At 36.3% G+C, this 15,144-nt stretch overlaps 1 protein-coding gene across 7 annotated transcripts in view; it reads right to left on the reverse strand.

The window, feature by feature from the left end:
- Window positions 1-15,144, reverse strand: part of ADGRL3 (adhesion G protein-coupled receptor L3) — an 858,314-nt gene that overhangs the window by 308,953 nt on the left and 534,217 nt on the right. For all 7 annotated transcript variants that reach the window (XM_059922921.1, XM_059922920.1, XM_059922919.1 and 4 more), the window contains one exon: window positions 5,893-6,693. In XM_059922921.1, coding sequence (XP_059778904.1) covers window positions 5,893-6,693 — 801 coding nt within the window. The remainder of the gene's footprint in view (window positions 1-5,892; window positions 6,694-15,144) is intronic.

Genomic DNA, 15,144 nt, shown 5'->3' on the forward strand with positions numbered 1-15,144 from the left:
AGCAAATGTCAGAGTTTGCTATATAATAAAGTTAATTCTCACTTATTTGTGTTAATATGGATAGAAGCAGAGTATTCTAAAGTGGAACCCCTCAATAACCAGAAATCCCATTATAATCACTATTGCCAACCCTGACAAGATGTGCTAATAATGAGCAGCCAAACTATTTCAGTTCCACCTGCCTGCCCTCTGGTGGATGTGCTAATGAGCAGTGAAATGGCTACAGAAAAGACAGCTGGTGTGAGTGGGAAGCTTATTCACAAATAAGTCATCCTTTATGACTGTGAGTTACATGTAGAAATAATCATGATTACTGTCCTAATAATTATACATTTATCAGGGACATCACTCTAGGAAAAAAAAAATTAATAAGTTAGTAACATTTGTGAACCTTGCAGCTTGTCTCCTTTATTAGGAGGGTCACCTAGATGTGGGATGAATGGCTAACACCAGGCTCAGCTGTACAAAGCTGGGATCAGCTGTACAAAGCCGGGCTCAGCTGTACAAAGCCAGGTCCAGCTAGCTGTGCTTTGTACAGGGCTGTGATGTTGATATTCAGAGCCCGAAAAGCAGAAGGTGTTGTTCTAGGAAAGGTTTAGCCTTCAATTATGAAGAAGAAAAATACAAGACATGTAAAAACAAACATAAGAGAATTCAACTGACGTTAAGTGGCAATGGAATAGCTATTGCAAATTTTGCAAGTTTTGGCTGGGCTCCCTGAAAAATCACCAGCAGCAATGCCCTTCAGGCAGCAGCTGTCACTACAGGCAATGAAGAAGCATTGGAGAGAAAAAGAGAGGGCTCCTCTGCAGACAGGCAAACAGATGATGCATAAAAATACAGACCTGGATGAAATTAGCAACAAGTAGCAATTTTTCCTTTCTGTAAAGTTCACTCGGCTACTAAGATAGATGTAAATTAAACTTTAGAGACAATGTGGCATCTCAAGTGGAACTGTGAAGCAATCATAACCCATACACTGAGGACAAGTTTGATTTAAAATCCCACTACTTTCAGGCTCTATTTTGTGACTAGGGTGCAACATATTTAACTAAATCGTTCAGGAAGCAGATTCAGCTACTTATTAAACACGTGACAGTTTCGAAATGTTCAAGATTCTCTGCCCAGCACTCACATTACTCAGCTGTCAAAGTAAAGGGCTCAGATATATGATGTGAAAATTACATTTTAACGAGGTGTCATGTGTGTTTAAAGTTCTTATTCATCACCACATAGCCACAGCTTTTACTGGAGACCCAGATGCACTTAATTAGCATATTATAAGGACAGAAGGTTCAACCTTATCTGCATTGTTAAACTGTTATGTGTAGGCTTTTTGTTGTGGTTTTAGAGTCTACTATCTTCAGCATAGACAAGAATTACATTTACATCATCTCAAATGGCTTTCAAGAAAATGTGGACTGTATTTGGGAAGCAGAAGAGCAGGCACCAGACAGTAGCTACAGGTTCTTATTATTTGTGGTTCATACTGACTGCTTGATGTGTTTCACTAAACCTCAACCAATAGATTTTTAGATCTGTTAGACACACTAATTTCAGAAAATTTTTGGCTCTGGGCTTCTCTGTCTACTCTTATAATCAACCTGAGCCTACTTCTTCTTCCTTCAGTAGGAAATAGTGGAAAATATTTGTATATTTGACAAGGAAAGTTTAGATTATTCAGTGGACACTTTAGAAACAAAATGGAAGAGTCAAAGAAAATACCTCACATCTCCTGTTTATCAGTGAATAATGAACTCAGCACGAGGTGGTTTAGGAGAAAGAACTCAAGAGTGAAAGTCATTCAATACCAGTTAACTAAAGGCAAGTAAAGAAACTATTTAATTCCCTCACACCGGATGTATCAGGACATCAGGTAGAATTTTAGAATTATGATGCTGACATGAGAATCACTCAAATAACTTGTGAAATAGCTAAGTATTGTTTGGAGGTTTTTAATGTGTATTTTACAAAAGATAGCCAATTGGAGGCAATGATGAATGTATAGTTTTATCGTATTTTATAAGACAGGAAAAAGGCTCAGTTACAAGTACGTTTGAGAAAAATTCTAGATTTGCTACTTCTCTGCTCAGAAAAAAAAAATAGCACTTTCATATTTACTTTATCCTCAGGTGCTAATGCTTACAGGCATTTTTGATACTGGTGTCCAAAACCGAATCAATCACCTGTTCTGCAGACAAAATGTATTTTCAAAGGAACACACTTATTCACTTGAATACACTTTCTATTTTCTCTAAGTTGAAAAAATTCCTGTAATTCATTAACCGAAAAATTTGAGAATATGTTCCGAAAATAAAATTCATTGAACAGTTGTTCACTTTCTTTCCCATTGTAAATACTGACTAATTTCTCTCATTACTTCTTCTGGAAGAAAGTGCATTAGATGTTAAAGTGCTTTGGCACTTTTTAACAGGCTAAACTTCCTTTAGGTTACCAAATATCGCTACAACCTGAGTGAAGAGGAGAAGTAGGTATGGGTGGTGTGTGGGTGACATAAATGGGGTGACATAACACTTCTAGATCATAGGAGTGCATGGCAAACTGTGAAGAGGACTACCCGAGAAGCATACATGTAATCTTAATAAAACAAATGTTAGGACTAATACTCCCATTCCCATAATATGCTGAATAAGAAGGTTTAATATATATATATATATATATATATATATATATATATATATATATATAATAATTCATTTATTTATTTCTTAAATTATTCAACAAATCTTGACACAGTATGATTTCACCATTGAAAAATAGAGGCAATTGTTTGGAGTGCAGATCTATGGTAGTTATCTAATCATGAGAACTGCGAATTAGATTTGCATCTGGCGAGTGTCTGGCACATGGGGATACTGAGATCACTTCTGTCAAGTGAACGCATCTAAACACATAGCTTCAGTAGGCATACTTTCCACTACTAGTGTTGTGGAAGGGAGCATGAATCTCAAGTTGGGCTGCATTTTAATAGCTGAGTAATTTTTAAATAAATTATACGAGCTGTAGTGCCTTAAGCCCCTCAATCAGATAATATGGATAATAATGGTCCTTGTAGGGTTGGCAGGTAGATTTTATGTTAATTTTGCTATGCCTATTACATATATCATAACAATAATCTTCCGAGATAGGTATTATTTTTTTTCCATTTTATAGTTAAGGAAACTAAGACCAAGAGGCTCAGTAGCCTGCCTACAGTCAAACAGGCAGAATTAAAACACAAGTCCTTCAGGCTCCCAGACCCATGTTCAGAAGCAGTATGCCACCTCCATGGATGCTTCACCTGAGGATTTTTTATACATCTGAGAGAACATATTTGTCTCAACTTCCAACACCCAGAACTTTTAATTTAAAGAATAGTAATATTCAGTAGAAGTAAAACACAGATACCCCTTTACATAAAAACTTCAAAAGTGTGACTTTTCAATGATTAGAGCTCAGTTGAAATCAGAGCAAAAATACTCAGCTTGCTTCCAACAGATGGCAACAGAAAATATACTATAGATCTATGGACTTAGAATTAGTCTTTTTGACCCTAACATATTTATAGTAAGTTGGTTTCCATACATAGACACATAAGAAGATCCGTAATAAGAATTCATTAAAGGAAATTTCTTTGAAAAATGTCAATGTAATTTATACTAAAGAGAAACACCCAGTTGAAACTTTGTGTAGAATAAGGTGAACAGCCTCCATTAATGCTAACTGAAATTCCCATATTCATGCATAAAATGTACACTTATTATTATTCTACACTTATGCTTTCTACCCCTAAACTGCTAAGTCCACACCAAAGTACTAGCTTTTTAATTTGAGCATTCATGCATGAAAATTGATCATTTTTCTTGTGATCATATATACAAATTTAATACAGCTGAAATCTCACTCTTTGCAAAACATAAGAGAGCTTCACTGTCATTTAAAGAGAGTGAAAACTGAATCTCCTGGCTTAAGTTAGGAATTTGTTTCAAAAGCTGAACTTTATCATTTCTCAGTGTTTGTCACTTTAAAAGCATTCTTTTAACAAATAGGAGCGCTAGTACAAGTGGGCAAGATGGCTGATAATTTAACTCCCATAATCAAACAAACAAACAAAATTAAATGAGTGGTATAATTTTCCTATGTCCACAATTACAATTACGTCATATATATGGATACACACATAATTTTATTAATGTACATTAGAAATATTTTTTGGCAAGTCTCTAAATACATGAGGCTATGGTATCATCTTTTTCTTTAAGGATAATTTATAAAACCTAAGCTAAGAATTTGCTTCAGTCCATCAAATCAAAACCTGAAATGCTAATTAATTTTAACCTATTATTCTAAACAAAAATAATGCATGATCTTTCCAATAAATAAAATTAATATACATTACTGCCCCTTATTCACGAACATTAAAAGACGGTGAGTTATATGTTATTTCTTTGGAGGCAATTAGAAATTACTCCAGTTACAATTAAAAGTCAAAAAAGGCTAAGAACCGCTCGTCAAGAGTTTTCACTGCCAAAATATGAATTTTGGTTTAAGACCATCACAGATCTGAAAGAACTGTCTTCCCAGAATATTCCAGATGATTTGCTTAGGTTTTTAATTGAAGGGTGTGTTGGATTGAGAAACCTTACCTGTACAGAGGTTAGCCAGGTCTACGAGATTTTTGAGAACTTAGTAAGGAGAAGTTGCTTCTGCTGCTGTTGCATATTAGGCTTCTCCTTCCACACAAAGCAATTCAACATAATATCAGCATTGCTGGCCATGGAAAGAATTGCTGTCACTCTTACAGGGATTAGAGAAAATGCCACCCAATTTGACATTCTATCACAGTGAGAAGTGGAAAGGCATTCATTCATGAGTAAGGCAAGATTACTGGCTCTACGGCACTTAAAATCTAATTGTATAAGAAGATATGTATATAGTGAAGTAAGTTAGTAAGCAGAATGACATGCTAGTAAAAGCAATACAGAAAATAAGAAATATTAACATGTAAGCACTAGAAGAAAAAAATTAAACTATGAATTGCTACATTACTATCAAAATTCAGACACCTATATCTTACTTTTCCATTATACTTTATCAGGAGGAACAATATTATTGCTAGTTAAAATAATTTAACTTCTAGACTAAGATAATTCTGCGCACTTGTGCAAATAGAAATATAAAAGATAAAGCAATTTATGACTGTCTTTAAACAATATTAAAAGTAAACAGTATGTCCTAGAGAGGAAAAATACAATTTTAAAGAATGGGGATTAAAGCTTGTCTCATTTTTTTCAAAGCTGAGTTTTGCACTCCTGTTTCTTATAAAATTGAGATCTATTTTTTTGTCTGTATCAGTTATGAACATTTTTCTGTATGTATTAATTAGATACACTCAGACATATGTACAGTCAAACCGACAATATTCCCAGTAGGGGTGGTCATATATGATGCTCTTGGTGAGTTGAATATATTGGCGCAGGCCTCCTGAAGAATTATATCAAGCCAACCCTTTGACATTTTCCAAGTGGAGAGCACTTTGCAGGGCATGTCACAATTAATTAGATGGGATGGCATTCTATTTTTGCAAAGGTTTTGTGTACTTCACTACACAAAGAACTAACTAGCTGATAATGAAAATGCCCTTCAAAGAAGGGCTGAAGGTTGGAGACTAGCTGCACAGAGGAGGAAGAGTCAGTTTCTTATGTCTATACTTTTTTAAAGTTGAAAGTGATTAACAGCAACGATTTTTTAGCTGAAAAGACAATGAATAACTTTCAATACACAGGCCAGAAGAAAGACCACAAAAGGATGTCTAATCAAAATATACAATCAACTTACTAAGAGCAAGTTGTAAATATTTCCCCTTAAAGTACCATCAAAAGTCAAACTTACCTGATCTACTATCCAGAGGTCCAAAATCCAAAGAATATTTCACGACGTGATAGTTATTCCATACATAAAGAAGGTTGTCCCTGGGATTGTAATCCACAGCTGCTATGTACTGGTAGGAATTGGGAAAGGGTACATCCACCAAACTATCCTTACTTTGGTCGGTGTTGTAAATGTAGTCAATCTTATTCCCTGTGGCCTCATTGTCATCATCCTCGTATACAGATTTGACCACATACAGAATCCCACATATCATAAATGCGTTGGAAGCTGACCTTTTATCATATGCAGTATCCCATGTCCCTTCAATCCGTAGGGTGTAAGGGTTCAACTGACTAATGACAATTTTACCATTGTTTTGTTCTGTTGCATAGATTACCCATAGCCCATTCTCATCCACTGCCAGGTCTATGTCAGATTTGCCTCCCCAACGGTAAGGGGAGGTATCATGGTAATTGGCGTTTGCTATGATAGCCTCTCCACTCTTTATCCTAGTCCGCAAATCAAACTTTACTATGTTCCTGGTGCGCTCTTTATTGAAGAACAAAGCTCCGTCATACACTACAAATCCTGTGCCATCCACCCTGTGAGGGAGCTTGTAGGTTGTAGTTGGCCTTCCAGCAATGAAGTCATCCTTGGATGAGTACTCAGTCAGGGTATCAGTCCTGTAGGGGGTCCAGGGCATATAATAAATCTTGTCAGAAGCCTGCAGAGGGTCTTTGCACCACGCCCCAGATTGGTGGTCGGACTCAAACAAATGTTCACTCTGGTATACTCCTTTTAGTAGTCCAGGACAAAGAAAAACTGTTGGAAGGGAAAGAGTCAAAATAATAAATGTATTAATTTTAATATTTTGTCATATATTCTTATTTTTCACCAAATGGAATTCAACTCTAACAAGAAATACCCACCACCACTTAATTATTTTGCTGTATTCTTCTGAGAACATAAAGTAGTCTTCCACATTAATTTTGACATTTGTTCATAATCATTTTGATTTCATTTGCTAAAAAAATTTGGCCTTTTAAAGAGTGGCTGTGCTTTCCTTTGCTTTTTACCTTTGCAAGTGTGTTACAATAATTTTGGATATGCTATATATATAAATGTGACTTATGTCTATGTATTCTATAGACATATAGCAAATATAAATTTTTATATGTGATGGTTTTATATATCTTACTTGGAATTTTTAAAGATGTTGTTTTCATTCTGACACTATTAACTATTCTATACTTATTAAGAAGCATATGAAAATACAACAGTAATTAAAATATAATAATAAGGGAAAAGAAAAGCCCTGTAATACAGGCCACTGAGCCTTCTAGGAAAAAAGCTCTTAAAGCTGCTATAGCACACACAGAGCATGCAACCCACACAATTAAAAATGAGTGATGGATGGATACTGGAAGGAAAAAGAGAAAGGAAGAAAAAGAAAGGAAAGAAGGAATAAAGAAAGAAGAAAAGGTGAAAGGTTACAGAGAAGAACCCAAGATCTAGATTTTAATCAGTTAAAAATGTCCTGTTAAATACAGTAGTATTGGAACTTAAAAACATGTACCTTTTACTGTTACATGAGAAGAACATTAAAAAACAAGATTACTTGCTACAATATTTTGCTGCTCATACTTCAGACTGAAAATGGGCAGGAATTATCTGATTCAGTTGATTTTTAGTATGATTCAGTAGCACATCATATGAGTGGTGGTAAAAAAACAAAACTTGGCTGATTGATCTGTAATGAAGGGGCTAAAAAGCAATGTTTCCCAAAGGGAGGTCCTTGAAGCACCTGTTTTAAGTGATTTAGCCACATATTACACAGAAAGAAACCAGGGATTCCTAGCCATACGTGTTTAAGAAATATCATATTAAACATAATATCAGGATTCTAATAGCTGAGGTACATTAGTGAATCTCCAAGATGGAAGTGGGGAGGGTGAGCAAATTTCACAAACTAATTTGATCATGGAACCCTTTCTACAGAGCCTGATGGGGCGTAATGTTCTGCTGAACCTACTATGGGAAACAGTGCTCCAATATTTTTGCAGAGCAAACACATTGAAAAATAATCATGCAGTCCACTGTTATGTTTGAAATGATTAGAAGTGTATTGGGAGGAGAAATTAGGAAATCACAAGAAATTTGGATGTTGACCCATATTTTAATGATTAAAGTATTATTCTCTTGGTATTAGTGATTAGCTCTTTAACAACAACTATAAACCTACATCCAATGGAAAACAATCTAAGATGAAACTCAGCTAGGGTTTACAGATTATTAAAAAGGAAAGTACATTATTATAATGCCCAAAGTTTTAATTTTGGAAAAATGAAAAGTTTAGGGGAAAAGTTAACTATCAAAATCTTCCATAGCAAGGATAGAGGGCCATCATCAAATTATACTCAATAATAAAATTGATTATTAGAAGAATTTCTCAGGATTCTAATATGATGTCTATAATTATAAAGGATGGGGAGGTATTATTGTCAAAATTGTATATAAACTTTATGTTAGTTAATAATCAGCCCTTGGTTACTAAAGCAATTTATTTTAAGGTATTTTAGAAAACCATCTCCCCTTTTCCCCTAATAGTTAAAAATTAAAGGAACAGGGGAACCACACCAGAGCTATGGAAAATTATCTAGTATAGAAATAAAAACAAATCTAAAGTAGTTACTATCCAAAACCATCTACCGTTTTTCTAACTGCTTAAATAAAGAGGAATAGAATGCACGGTTGAAAATTTTACACTATTAAACTGTTTTAGGATTAAAAAAATCAAACCAGCACTGGTCAGTACAACAGACTAAAGTGAAGTTGAGCAGCAGAAGTAGTAAATAAATTTTCATAAAATAGATAAGAATTAATAACAAAATTATTTTAACTAGATGTTAAACTGTTAAATAACTTAGCCTATAAATAGTATATAATTTATGAAAGGTATTTAATTACCTTTTTGTTCCACTTCTATTGGAGAGAGAGAAGTAAAGAGAGAAAGGAGAAAAGAGAATAGATTAATGGTACGATATTGGCCAAGCACTTTTTATTCACCTCTTCCAAACTGAAAGTAAATAATTTATTTCACTCATACTTGCTTTATTGAACATTATGTTTTTTTAAAAAACCCATTCCTCTATAAAATTATTTTTTAAGAAACAATCACATTATAAGCTTAAAAATACAGTACAAACTTGGAAAAAATAAGGCAAAAGTTAATCAAGCTAAGACTGAATAAACATACCATTCCAAATTATAGACATAGGGAATACAATATTCATAATAATAACACAAATATTTTCCATTGGAAAGACAGGTTGGTAACCATACATAGAAAGCTTTCAGATAGCTGGGATAGTCTCATTTATTAAATATTATAGTTTATATCACTATTTAACATAATAGTCTTGCTTTTTACCCATCTCAAGAATTGATCTCTTCAGAAGAAACTACTCTGTAATTCATTTCCTAAGGCCTAATATTTTCTATAACTTGTCAGTATTATGAGAAATGTACTTCATGGGGTGACACATTAACAGGGAATGCTCTCATTCTGAATAAACATATTTAGAATCCTTATTGAAGAAAGTTCTATTCCTCCCACTCAACGATATTTTATATTATTGTGGAAAAATACTGTCTTTCAGAAAAATCTGTATCCAAAGGTTAATATAAATAATGAGCCACCTCCCCTGGGCTTTTCTGAAATTCTTAAGTGAGTCTTTCAACAAACTCTTAAAAGAATAAATTAGTATCCTCAAACACATTATGGTTATGTATCTTTCAAATTAGATTCCATTATTATTTTAAGATATTGACTAATACAAGTCAGGGAAAATTCAGGGAAATTATAACGTATTCATGAAACTCATCAAGCAGCATCTTCTTTATCTTATAAACATTTGTCTCATTGGAGACAATTTGCCTAGATCACAACAAGAAAAAAAAAAGAATCAATGGGAAAAAAGAGAGGAAGAGTCAGGAAAGAAGGGGTTCATAATGCAAACTTTGAAAAAAAATCACAGATTGCAAGTGATACAAATCTAAGATAATTTCAGTGGAAGGGATAAATTGAGCTACTATGCACAATAAATAAAACTACAGGAAATTTTTAAAACAAGGGAGAAATAACGTTTTGGATAGTTACTTTTAGGTGAGATTTTTGTGCATTGACCAAAGCTCATGTCTTCAATAGTTGGCAAATTCACACTCATTTCTCTCCATTGACTTCTTTTGAAAGCTCAGTATCACACGTGTTAGAAAACAAAAATGGTATATATGAAAAGTTATGCTTAGGAAGTTGTAAACGGGGTTATCTTTTTAAGATTCCTTATCTCATTAATTTACAAATCTTATCTTTAACAATATTTCTAGGACTCTTAAAAAAACTCTATGATACTCATACTGTTAAAATTTATCATCATTCTCAATTATGGATCTTTATCAAGTAACTGTAGTGTTCACTGGACTGTATGCCTCATTATAGGTCAGTTAAAAGCTTTACCTAAGAGATGCACTTCATGCTATGGCTAGATTACTAACAAACCTGAGTTCAGACTGACAACTAGAAGAAGCATAACTAAGCACCTTAAAAATTATTTAATCAGAGGAGCTTCAAGATGGCGGAAATACATCAGAAATATATCTACATGTGGAATAACTCCTACAGAACACCTACTGAACGCTGGCAGAAGACCTCAGACCTCCCAAAAGACAAGAAACTCCCCACGTACCTGGGTAGGGCAAAAGAAAAAAGAAAAAACAAAGACAAAATAGGGATGGGACCTGCACCAGTGGGAGGGAGCTGTGAAGGAGGAAAGGTTTCCACACACTAGAAGCCCCTTCCCGGGTGGAGACTGCAGGTGGTGGAGGCGGGAAGCTTCAGAGCCATGGAGGAGAGTGCAGCAACAGGGGTGCAGAGGGTAAAGCGGAGAGATTCCAGCACAGAGGATTGGTACCGACCAGCACTCACCAGCCCGAGAGGCTTGTCTGCTCACCCGCCGGGGCGGGCGGGGGCTGGGAGCTGAGGCTCAGGCTTCAGAGGTTGGATCCCAGGGAGAGGACTGGGGTTGGCTGCGTGAAAACAACCTGAGGGGACTAGTGCGCCACGGCTAGCTGGGAGTGTGTCCGGGAAAAGGTCTGGACCTGCCGAAGAGGCAAGAGACTTTTTCTTGCCTCTTTGTTTCCTGGTGCACAAGTAGAGGGGATTAAGAGTGCTGCCTAAAGGAGCTCCAGGGACGAGCGCGAGCCGTGGCTATCAGCGCAGACACCAGAGACGGGCATGGGACGCTAAGGCTGCTGCTGCAGCCAACAAGAAGCCTGTGTGCAAGCACAGTTCACTATCCACACCTCCCCTCTCGGGAGGCTGTGCAGCCCACCACCTCCAGGGTCCCGTGATCCAAGGACAACTTCCCCGGGAGAACACATGGCACGCCTCAGCATGGTGCAACATCATGCCGACCTCTGCCGCCACAGGCTTGCCCCGCACTCCGTACCCCTCCCTCCCCACTGGCCTGAGTGAGCCAGAGCCCCCGAATCAGCTGCTACTTTAACCCCATCCTGTCTGAGGGAAGAACAGACCCCACTCAGGCGACCTACACTTAGAGGCGGGGCCAAATCCAAAGCTGAACCGCAGGAGCTGTGTGAACAAAGAAGAGAAAGGGAAATCTCTCCCAGCAGCCTCAGGAGCAGCAGATTAAATCTCCACAATCAACTTGATGTACCCTGCACCTCTGGAATACCTGAATAGACAATGAATCATCCAAAATTGAGGAGGTGGACTTTGGGAGCAACGATATATATACTTTTTTCCCTTTTTCTCTTTTTGTGAGTGTGTATGTGTATGCTTCCATGTGTGATTTTGTCTGTATAGCTTTGCTTTTTACCATTTGTCCTAGGGTTCTGTCTGTCCTTCTTTGTTGTTGTTGTTGTTCTGTTTTTTCTTTTTTTTTAGAATAGTTTTTAGCGCTTCTTATCATTGGTGGATTTGTTTTTTGGATTCGTTGCTCTCTTCTTTCTTTCTTTCTTTTTTTTTTATTACTTTTTAAACTTTTTTAATAATTATTTTTTATTTTAATAACTTTATTTTATTTTATTTCATTTTATCTTTTTCTTTCTTTCCTTCTTTTTTTTCTCCCTTTTATTCTGAACTGTGTGGACGACAGGCTGATGCTGCTCCACCTAGGCATCAGGGCTGTGCCGCTGTGGTGGGAGACCCCAGTTCAGGACATTGGTCCACCAGAGTCCTCCCAGCTCCACGTAATATCAAATGGTGAAAATCTCCCAGAGATCTCCATCTCAACGTCAAGACCCAGCTCCACTCAATGACCAGCAAGCTACAGTGCTGGACACCCTATGCCAAACAACTAGCAAGACAGGAACACAACACTACCCGTCAGCAGAGAGGCTGCCGAAAATCATAATAAGGTCACAGGCACCCCAAAACACATCACCAGATGTGGAACTGCCCACCAGAAAGAGAACATCCAGTCTCATCCACCAGAACACAGGCACCAGTCCCCTCCACCAGGAAGCCTACATAAGCCACTAAACCAACATTAGCCACTGGGGGCAGACACCAAAAACAACAGTAACTACGAACCTGCAGCCTGTGAAAAGGAGACCCCAAACACAGTAAGCTAAGCAAAATGAGAAGACAGAGAAAAACACAGCAGATGAAGGAGCAAGGTAAAAACACACCAGACCTAACAAATGAAGAGGAAATAGGCTGTCTACCTGAAAAAGAATTCAGAATAATGACAGTAAAGATGATCCAAAATCTTGGAAATAGAATGGAGAAAATGCAAGAAACGTTTCACAAGGAACTAAAAGAACTAAAGAGCAAACAAACAGTGATGAACAACACAATAAATGAAGTTAAAAATTCTCTAGAAGGAATCAATAGCAGAATACCTGAGGCAGAAGAACGGATAAGTGACCCGGAAGATAAAATAGTGGAAATAACGACTGCAGAGCAGAATAAAGAAAAAAGAATGAAAAGAATTGAGGACAGTCTCAGAGACCTCTGGGACAACATTAACTGCACCAATATTCGAATTATAGGGGTCCCAGAAGAAGAAGAGAAAAAGAAAGTTACTGAGAAATTATTTGAAGAGATTATAGTTGAAAACTTCCTAACATGGGAAAGGAAATAGTCACCCAAGTCCAGGAAGCACAGAGAGTCCCATACAGGATAAACCCTAGGAAAAACACACCAAGACACATATTAATCAAACTATCAAAAATTAAATACACAGAAAAAATATTAGAAGCAGCAAGGGAAAAGCAAAAAATAACCTACAAGGGAATCCCCATAAGGTTAACAGCTGATCTTTCAGCAGAAACTCTCCAAGCCAGAAGGGAGCAGCAGGACATATTTAGAGTGATGAAAGGGAAAAACCTACAACCAAGATTACTCTAACCAGCAAGGATCTCATTCACATTCGACGGAGAAATTAAAACCTTTACAAACAAGCAAAAGCTACAAAAATTCAGCACCACCAAACCAGCTTTACAACAAATGCTAAAGGAACTTCTCTAGGCAGGAAACACAAGAGAAGGAAAAGACCTACAATAACAAACCCAAAACAATTAAGAAAATGGTAATAGGAACAAACATATAGATAATTACCTTAAATATAAATGGATTAAATGCTCCAACCGAAAGACACAGTCTGGCTGAATGGATATAAAACAAGACCCATACATATGCTGACTACAAGAGACCCACTTCAGACCTAGGCACACATACAGACTGAAAGTGAGGGGATGGAAAAAGATATTCCATGCAAAAGAAAATCAAAAGAAAGCTGGAGTAGCAATTCTCATATCAGACAAGTAGACTTTAAAATAAAGACTATTACAAGAGACAAAGAAGGATACTCCATAATGATCAAGGGATCAATCCAAGAAGAAGATATAAAAATTGTATTAGCACCCAACATAGGAGCACCCCAATACATAACGCAAATACTAACAGCCATAAAAGGAGAAATCAACAGTAACACAAGCATAATAGGGGACTTTAACACCCCGATTTCACCAATGGACAGATCATCCAAAATGAAAATAAATAGGAAACACAAGCTTTTAATGATACATTAAACAAGATGGAGGTAATTGATATTTATACGACATTCCATCCAAAAGCAACCAACACACTTTCTTCGCAAGTGCTCATGGAACATTCTCCAGGATAGATCATATCTTGGGTCACAAATCCAGCCTTGGTAAATTTAAGAAAATTGAAATCATATCAAGTATCTTTTCTGACCACAACGTTATGAGACTAGATATCAATTACAGGAAAAAAATCTGTAAAAAATACAAACACATGGAGGCTAAACAATTCACTACTTAATAACCAAGAGTTCACTGAAGAAATCAAAGAGGATATCAAAATATACCTAGGAACAAATGACAGTGAAAACACAACGACCCAAAACCTATGGGATGCAGCAAAAGCACTTCTGAGAGGGAAGTTTACAGCAATACAGTCCTAACTCAAGAAACAAGAAACATCTCAAATAAACAATCTAACATTACACCTAAAGCAATTAGAGAAAGAAAAATAAAACAAAAAAAACCCAAAGTTAGCAGAAGGACAAAAATCATAAAGATCAGATCAGAAATAAATGAAAAAGAAATGAAGGAAGCAATAGCAAAGATCAATAAAACTAAAAGCTGGTTCTTTGAGAAGATAAACAATATTATGAACCATTAGCCAGACTCATCAAGAAAAAAAGGGAGAAGACTCAAATCAATAGAATTAGAAATGAGAAAGGAGAATAACAACTGACACTGCAGAAATACAAAGGATCATGAGAGATTACTACAAGCAAATATATGCCAAAAAAATGGACAACCTGGAAGAAATGGACAAGTTCTTAGAAATGCACAACCTTCTGAGACTGAACCAGGAAGAAATAGAAAATACAAACAGACCAATCACAAGCACTAAAATAGAAACTGTGATTAAAAATCTTCCAACAGACAAAAGCCCAGGACCAGATGGCTTCGCAGGAGAATTCTATCAAATATTTAGAGAAGAGCTGACACCTATCCTTCTCAAACTCTTCCAAAATATAGCAGAGGGAGGAACAGCCCCAAACTCATTCTATGAGGCCACCATCACCCTGATACCAAAACTAGACAAAGATGTCACAAAGAAAGAAAACTACAGGCCAATATCACTGATGAACATAGATGCAAATATCCTCAACAAAATACTAGCAAACAGAATCCAACAGCACATTAAAAGGA

This window comes from Balaenoptera ricei, chromosome 5 (genome assembly GCF_028023285.1).
Source record: "Balaenoptera ricei isolate mBalRic1 chromosome 5, mBalRic1.hap2, whole genome shotgun sequence".
Classification (NCBI taxonomy): Eukaryota; Metazoa; Chordata; class Mammalia; order Artiodactyla; family Balaenopteridae; genus Balaenoptera; species Balaenoptera ricei.